The following is a 9,358-nucleotide window of genomic DNA, read 5'->3' as shown; positions in this document are numbered from 1 at the left end:
CATGAGACATTTTGCCATTATTTCTCTGGGTGCCATTCATCCATCTGCTCTCTCCAGAACATGTAATGGCACTCTTGGGGCTATTCATAAAGTTCACTCTTCTGCATCATGTGTCTTTGTTCAGGGCTTTCAGTGAGACAAAGGAAAAGTCAGTCTGTCAGAAAGCATGCCTGATATATATGTGTATATATGTGTATATATGTTTATATATATATATATATATATATATATATATATATATATATATATATATATATATATATATATATATATATATATATATATATATAATTTTGACTGATAAATGTGTATTTACATTAAAATCTTGTATATATGTGTTTAATTTGTATGTCCTAGGTGTGAAAATCAAAATCTACGTGTCATGGTTGTTCTGAACACAAATGATCCTTAGATGATGCAGCTGGCTGCATGATAATGAAAACTGCTTTGTCATCATGCTGTAACTTTACCTGAAATATTTCACTAGCAACAGAACTGCTGTAGGCGTGATGCCACTTCCCAGCCTCCTCCTACACCTGCCTCCTCCCCAGATGTGGTGGCCATAGCAACCAAACGAGGCTGAGGAAAAGTCACCCAACTTCTGTGACAGTACTGACTTAAAACATTTATTCCCAGTTATTTTGTTCTTTGATTGCCTGTCTGTAGATCTGTTTTGCATCATCTTAACAGATCTGATTAATAACATTAAGATGGGATGAAGTCAGACAAGTGTGAGGTTGTGGCTGGCAGCTGCAATGACACTGGAAAATGTGCCGTCCCTCGCTCATCCCTCAGGTAGCCTATGAGTCAGACCGGCCGAGACATGGTGCTGCTAGGTAGAAAACAGGCTGCAGCTCACGGCTGAGGCACGTATTTTGAATCCTTGATTCATTCACGAACAAAAACCTGAGTCTTGCATCATCAGTCAAACATAGTGCCCCCCACTGTAAATTCTACAAATCCCATAATGTGTATCTGTGCTGCAGCCTCATCTGTTTCACAAAGTACATAGCAAACCTGAATGTGGACATCATGACACATTATTTCATGCATCATTTTAGTATTTTAAAGGAGCAGAACCAGGGGTGAGGTGTAAGTCACTGCTGCACGCAAAACATGAAGAGAGCCACATGTTTGTTTTTTTTTGTTGTTGTTTTTTACAGATTCCTGCAGCGTTGTAAAAATGCAAATGTCATTGACATATATTTTTTTCTTTTACCCTCCAACAATAGATATCTTGTTTGCAGTTTGACCTTGGTGTAATATAACAGAGTGTTCCTAAAGTAAGCACTTACCTTAGCTTGAATTTCATTCACTCATACATTGTATAACGCAGCATAAAGTATCCCTGCAACAGTGACACTGACTCACTCACTGACTCATAGTCCTTCCCTTCAGCATCAGGATAGCTTACTGAACTGAAAGTAGGCAGGATGTTTTTTGTGTGTCACTGTGCTGCTGTCTGTGCAGATAATGAAATGTGTGCGCTTGAGTTTGCTTCATGCTAATGTTGGAAGACAGCATCATATCTTGAAGTATACGATCACAGATATGAAGTGAAAAATGTCTACAGGTAGTTTTCCACCAACTTAAAAGTTTAGAGAATGAGTGTCTGTTACTGGGAGGTTATTTGGTTAAATGAGATACAGCTTGGCATTATACCACAGTGAATTTGTGTCCTTGCACCTCTCCTGGTGTCTGGCTTTTTTACAGCATCTGCCCTCAACCTGCTGGGTCTCAGTCTGACAACTACAACTCTCTCTGTCCCCTCCTTTTTCTCTTCCTCTCTCTCTGCACAATGTTCTCAATGCCCTATCCGCCCCTCCATTGTCTCCATTACGTTTTAGAAGTTCCAGAGATGCACTTGCTCCAGGGCACACTGAGGACAAAATGAGTTGTAATGCTTTAAATTCATGTATCTTTAGCCACTTATTTATTGGGACCATTTTCCTGGTCCCATAGTTGTATGTGTAACTCGGCCTGTTTTGCATGACACTTCAGCTTATATTTTCTGAAATGACTCATCTCCCAGAGGGTTAAATAATTTGAGCCTTGCTGAATATGCTTTGGAAAAGAAGTGCTTTGTAGCAATGTTGTGGAACTGCTGGAGGTCCATAAGAGAAGAAAAAAGGAAAACAAAGAAAAGACATAAATTGGCAAAATAAGATTATCTATTCCTACAATTGATTCCTGTTTCATGTTTTATTCTTTCGAGGGAATTTGCAAGTGAGGAGTTGTAAAGAGAAGGATGTTGCATCACAAAAATCTGTGTGAACGTAGCGGAAAATGGTATGCAGACCTCATCTTTCCCATCTGAAGGCATTATGTCAACTGTTACTATGCTTCCAATATGCATATCAAAGTTCAGATGATAGGATTCAAATCTTTTTTCAAACCTTTCACATATCAAGTGTGTGTGTGTGTTTAAAACCTGTAGCTGCTGCAATGCCGTATCAAGGAGCATAGAGTTACAGCAGACCACCCAGCACTCGAATAGCTGTAAAGAGCTGGCACGTGCCATTCGTAACAAGCTGACAGCTAAATTCCTTCTAATGAAAATACTGATTTTCTTTGTTTCATTTTTTTTTCTTTGTAAGCCTAATTTATAACTCAGTTACTTGCTGTGAAAAAGTCTCCTGCTTAGCTTTTTGTTTGTTTGTTTCTTAAATCAAAATTCATTGTAGAAAGTATTTACATTTATCAATATAAAATAAAAAATTTTAAAGATCAGGACACTGAGAAATGTAATAAAAAACTTAAATCTAGAGAACCAATCAAAACTCTGGACACACTCTCCCATTGCATTTAATGAGAAAGCTCATCCAAATGCTTGACTGTATTTTGATTAATTTTGGCCATCATTTAACAAACAAAAGTTAAAATAAATCATTTGCGATGCCTGCACTGACCAGTTTCATTGAACTGAAAGATTTTACAATCAGCTATTGCTGACAGGTGAGGGCATCATAAAAGTAGCATCTTTCATAAGCTCATTCTGTCCAAGGAATAATGGGTGGTCATGGCTCACAGCTTTGCATTAAACTTAAGGATGTTACTGGACCCAAATTATGTTTTAGACTTTTTAAATCCAGTTAAATTGAAGGTTTAGTTAAGTTGCAGATAAAACTTTTTGTCACACTTTAGAAAATGTCCTAATTGCTTTGGCAATTACATTTGTTTATAAAAGCAGCAGTAGAGAAATATTTCACATGAATAGAGGCATTAAGTTGTCTAATTAGAGTCATAGTCATGTTACCCATTTCAGTCCTGCCACCAAGCCAGCTGGTTTTTAATGTATTCCTGCATCAACACACCTAAATAAAATTAAATGGATCAAACAGCCTATTAAGTGCTGCACAATGACTCATTAATTACAGTCAGATGTGTTGGAGCAGGGATGCCTGGAAAACCTGCTGAATTGCAATTCTCATAGGACCAGACTGAGCAACCCTGAATATCTCCTAATCTTTTTAATTCTGCAGATTAACAACTTTTCCACCATTCCACTTTCTCTTTACAAATTAAGAAAAAATATTCATATAGGTTGTTATGGCTTATAGAGCTGCCGGTGCTCATACAATAACCAAGGATAAAACAAGTTTATTAGGAAATTATGCTTTAAGTTACAGAAAAGAAGAAAAAAAATCAAATTAATATTGCAAAAATCCCCCAAGTTCAAAGGGGAAATAAAGGCCAATTAACTTTGTGTTGAATATATAAACATAAAATTATCCCCACTATGGCCATAAATTAAACTGAACTTGTTCCTAAAATTGAACAATTAAAAAAGGGGAGAAAAAAAAGCTTGGCTTTTATTTAACACAACTGTTATAATTATGCTTTAATGACTTAGTTGTTAAGTTTATTTTATTTTCTACTGCCTGTCCATTTGCTAAGCCACTATCTGAAGGATATAAGTCTGAAAAATCAATATAGCTTGGAAAAGAATTCATTGTTGACACCTTGATTTTCATCTCACTCAGCCAGCCATTTCCCAGGCCCATATGATTAAAACACAGAGTGTTTAGAGTACTGGAAGGCTTTGCTTTTAATTACAGCAAGCCACCTAATATAAAGTGAGCTAAGCCTTGGAGCCATTTACAGTCGTTGTAACAAGCCCTCTGCTCATAAATAATGGTTGTGCTGTCATGAGGAACGAAGAAAATCCATTAAGAGATAGCAAGAAGTAGCTTCTCAACTTGTGTGGCTGCAAGCAAGCAGACACAAGGGAAGAGGTTGGCAGCCATGATGGTCTCAGGTCTGCCAACGGTCTAACCTTGGCAAAGCAGCATCACACAAATCATCCTGCTGCCTTCCCCATCCCCCATTTCTCCTCATTCACCCTCCTCCTTCCAACAGTGGAGGGGATTCCCGCTGACCTTTGTCATCTCTGGTGTCTGGTGGTCATCTCTAGCCAAGGTGCCTTTTCTTCTCTCCTCCAGTATCGATAGTGATGGAGGGATTTACTATTGATCGTTTTGTTCTTCTTCCGGAATCTAGCCAGGCACACTGATGGAGGTTTTTCTCTATTTTTGTCCCCCTTCTATCTATTATTCATGGAGCTTGTTGCCAGGAAAGATTACAACAATGGCTGCTGTGAGCAAACTGAGTTAAAAAAGAACTGAGTTTTGTTGCCTCCGTATTGGGCACCTTATTTGATGAACACATTGAAACAGATGCTTGTTGAAAGATGCAGTCTGAGATAGTTTGTGGAAGAAAACTTTAAATAGTTTGATATAGGATCACAATCATTTGGAATATGTTAATGCCTATTTAAGCATTGCTAGATTTCAATTGTTGTAACTCAACTAAATTCTCGTGTAATCAATTATTTTTTAACTATTTATTCAGTGACCAGCAGCTGTTCCTCTTAGGCAATCGTGAATTGTGTACCCCTTTAAAATTCCACACTGCAGATAAGATAGGTACTGTTAAGCCACAGCGTGGATGGGGAGCGCCTTTTTCGTCTTTCCTGCTGTATCCCCAGCTTTTCTTTTTGGTATGCATAGCAGTGCCTGACTGCAGGTTTGACTAAGCTTTAAACGGTGGCCAATCCCAGCACTGCAGACAAGCCTTGCACATGGATCTTTCACCCACAACTGTTTATGTCACTTAATAAAAAAAAAAAAATCGCACCTCCTGCCGAGGTGTGCAAGACCATTAGAGGCCGCTTTGCATGCGTGTTGCTGTGTGTGCGTGGGGCGCTGGCTTAGTGAAATTGCATAATCTTCTAGCCCACTACGTGGGGCGATTCTTTCATGCATGTCGTTTCAAGTCAGTGTCTGAAGACGCCGCTCTGCCCACCATGTAGGCTATTAGGAGGCTCCCAGTGTCTCTGTGCACTAAACATTGGGACGCACTTGACTCTGCATATCTGCAGCTCTAACTTGGAATTTTATGGAAACTGTGATTTCAGTGAGAACGTGACTGAAATAAATGCATATTAGCTGAGTGACGCATGAATAAGTTTTATGGGTTTTTTTTTTTTTTATAACTGACAGAAAAAAGAAGATACGTTGATGATGTTCATCCTTCTAATTATTCAGTCTAGGTAATAAGATTAAAATTAAATGTTAAAGCCCTCCTCCTCTTTCTCGCAGATTTCTTTCACACGTTGTCTCTTTGGGCGTCTTAAAAAGACGACATATAATATGTAACTTATTCTGGCTATAAAAAAAAAAAAAAAAAAAAAAAAAAAAATATATATATATATATATATATATATATATATATATATATATATATATATATATATATATGTGTGTGTGTGTGTGTGTGTGTGTGTGTGTGTGTGTGTGTGTGTGTGTGTATGTGTGTGTGAATATATAAATAAATATAAAAATAAAATAAATAAATGTGAATAATATAATGATAAATAAATATAATAAACATAAATGTGTTTGTGTGTGAGTCTAAGTGTGTCTCTTTTATATATTTTTTTATTTAATTACTTTACCTTTGCTGCTGTGTGCAGCCCCACGGCTGGTCACATAGTCGCTCTGGCGTGGAAGGGAGAACAGTGGGGAAAGATCATTCTGCTGATCCCAGCACCTTTCGGTTATTAAGGGAAGCACCGGCACCTCCTTGATCGACTCCCTCCTCCCTTTTTGCCAATCGCATTCCCACGACAGCCTACCCGGAGGAGAGGAGTCAGGGAGGGGAAAGCGAGGACACACCCGCACATACTGTACGCGGTGTACACGGCAATGATGCTGCAGACAACATGAGGTGAAAAACATCGACTGTCCCAAATTGGAAATCCTTTTATTTGTTTATTTTTTTTCAAACCTACTCTTGAGACTGAAGACCTGTTTTGTCGCAGCGGGTTATTCACCTTGTGGAAAGCATCGGGGGCATCAACTGTTATCCAGAAATTTAAAAAGATGTCTGCAGGTATGTGTGGCATTAATTATCATTTTTCCTGAAACATGGCTCCTTGTGATTGATGTGCGGGTTTGCACCATGGCTGAAGACGCATGCTGATCAGACATGCAGGTGTGTATTTGGTTGACAAGGATATTATTTTGCTTAACTGTGTTCCCACTTTGTGTTTGGAGATGATGCAGACAGAGATACAGCTTTTTCTCTTGGAACCCATTTCCTTCTGTGGGTAAATTATTTATGTTTGTGAATATTTCAGCAACGGGCACCATTTCAAGTCTAAAATGCTCCATCAAAACTAAATACAAGTCCGATTTTTTTTGGTGGTTTTCTGCTCATTTTCCTTCTCTTTTTTTCCAAGATAAAGTAATGACAGCCTTGCATATTTGTGTTAGACTGCAGATATCCTAGACAGAATGCTGTCTGTATAATTTTAATGTCTGCAGCATTTCCATACATCGCTGGGCTTCACTAAGCTATAAAAAAAAACAAAAAAACAAAGAAGGTACTCTCATTAATTTCTGTAGATACTGCAGCTGGCCAGTGCTCTAATCTATGACCTTATGAATTTTTTTGTTTGCCAGTTAGCCTGCAATAAAGTTATTTATATGCAACACAGATGCTTTTCTGCATATAAGTATGCGTCACCCTCAAGTTTCTGTAAATGGACTATTTAACATTTAAGGCTAAAAGCAAATTCCTGACATCCATGAACAGAGGACATATTGAGCGTTTAATGCCTTTTCAGGTTTACCTGACATTGATGTGTTTTCTCTATCTGTTCTACATGCAGTCAGATCCTAGGAGGCATCCTGTCGCCGTCAGGTCCATATGGTGTTGAGCCCGCTCCCTCTCCTGTCCCCCACCTGCAGTTCTTCAAGCTGCAGGACCCAGACTCAGTGAAAAGTGCAGGCCTCCTCCCCCTGCAGAATGACTGTTGCCACAGGCGACCCCTCTGATGAGGCGGCCGCACACCCAGGGCACCCACAGGACTACGACCCAGAGGCTGATCATGAGTGCTGTGAGAGGGTGGTAATTAATATCTCAGGGCTGCGCTTTGAGACGCAACTCAAAACCCTCTCACAGTTCCCAGAAACTCTGCTGGGAGACCCCAAAAAGAGGATGCGCTATTTTGACCCACTTAGGAACGAGTACTTTTTCGACAGGAACAGACCCAGCTTTGACGCCATATTGTATTATTATCAATCAGGAGGCCGGTTGAGAAGGCCAGTGAATGTCACCCTTGATATTTTCTCAGAGGAGATTCGCTTTTACGAGCTGGGCGAGGAGGCCATCGAGATGTTCAGAGAAGATGAGGGTTTCATCAAGGAGGAGGAGCGACCTCTTCCTGACAACGAGTTTCAGAGACAGGTGTGGCTGCTGTTTGAGTACCCAGAGAGCTCAGGTCCTGCTAGGATTATTGCCATAATCTCTGTCATGGTCATCCTGATATCCATTGTCAGTTTCTGCTTAGAAACACTCCCAATTTTCCGGAATGATGAAGATGAAATGCACAAGTCTCATGCAGAAGTGTTTTCACCTGAAACCAACACCACAATCATCAGCTATACGTCCACCTACTTCACCGACCCCTTCTTCATCCTGGAGACTCTTTGCATTATATGGTTCTCATTTGAGTTTCTAGTGCGATTCTTTGCCTGCCCAAGCAAAGCAGGCTTTTTTGGTAATATAATGAACATCATTGATATTGTGGCCATCATCCCCTACTTCATCACTCTGGGTACAGAGTTGGCGGACAGGCCAGAAGATGGTCAGGCGGGTCAACAAGCCATGTCTTTAGCCATTCTCAGGGTCATTCGCTTAGTTCGAGTCTTCAGAATTTTCAAGCTGTCCCGTCACTCCAAGGGTCTCCAGATTTTAGGTCAGACCCTGAAAGCCAGCATGAGAGAGCTTGGCCTTCTAATTTTCTTCCTCTTTATAGGAGTCATCCTCTTCTCCAGTGCTGTGTACTTTGCTGAAGCAGATGAGCCTGAGTCACAGTTTGAGAGTATCCCAGATGCGTTTTGGTGGGCTGTAGTGTCCATGACAACGGTTGGTTATGGTGACATGGTACCTACTACAATTGGTGGCAAGATCGTGGGTTCCCTCTGTGCCATTGCAGGTGTGCTGACCATTGCTTTGCCAGTGCCTGTCATTGTTTCCAACTTTAACTACTTTTATCATCGTGAGACTGAAGGTGAAGAGCAGGCTCAGTATCTGCAGGTCAACGTGCCCAAAGCTGATTCAGCTGAGGAGCTGAAGAAGAGCCGGAGCGGCTCCACCATCAGTAAATCGGACTACATGGAGATCCAGGAGGCTGTGAACAACAGCAATGAGGACTTTCAGGAGGAGAACCTTAAGACAGCCAACTGCACCCTGGCAAACACAAACTATGTAAACATCACCAAAATGCTCACAGACGTGTAGTCATCTGGAGTGTTCCTCCCAGTCGCAGTGGGGAATGTAGAGCTGAACAACCGGATGGGACAGATGTGCATCCTCCCACCTCCTGTGTGCTGGAAAAATCAAGGCAATATAATTCAGAATGTTGATGATGATTGACTAAAGAATATTGCAAATATCATTTCCTCCCTCCGCACTCATCTTTTCATCACTCTTCACGGTTTACCCTTAAAACTCCTAAAAAATGTTAGAGTGAATTTTAAAAGGATGAATTTCTGCATGGAGTTGGCTTTTTTCTGTGTGGGTGCTGAAGAAAAAAAACAAAACCAAACAAAAAAAGAAAAAAAAAAACAATATTTATAAATGATCTATTCACAACTGTGGCCAACAGTCATACGCCAAAAGCAGAGAAGGGAAAAAAAAGCTTTCAAAAAAGAAAATGAAAAGAGGAAACACAAGTCCTGCTTTAAACCCCGTCCCTCCATCTTTCATTTCCCAAGGCACTTTGCTCTGCCATGCACTTTTGGAAGAGCATGTCATGTGCTACATATGCTGCTTCTTGGAGCCAATGAAA

General features: G+C 40.1%; 1 protein-coding gene across 1 annotated transcript; it reads left to right on the top strand.

The window, feature by feature from the left end:
- Positions 1-7,311: 7,311 nt before the first annotated feature.
- LOC306757480 (potassium voltage-gated channel subfamily A member 2) lies at positions 7,312-8,808 on the top strand (the record flags this gene model as incomplete). Its single annotated transcript, XM_079242536.1, has 1 exon — positions 7,312-8,808. One exon carries the CDS (start codon positions 7,312-7,314, stop codon positions 8,806-8,808), a length of 1,497 nt encoding a protein of 498 aa, XP_079098662.1.
- Positions 8,809-9,358: the final 550 nt, after the last annotated feature.

Source organism: Telmatherina bonti (assembly GCF_933228915.1).
Source record: "Telmatherina bonti genome assembly, chromosome: 6".
In the NCBI taxonomy this organism is placed as follows: domain Eukaryota; kingdom Metazoa; phylum Chordata; class Actinopteri; order Atheriniformes; family Telmatherinidae; genus Telmatherina; species Telmatherina bonti.
The sequence above is the reverse complement of the archived record's forward strand: the minus strand, read 5'-3'. Positions and strand labels throughout refer to the sequence as shown.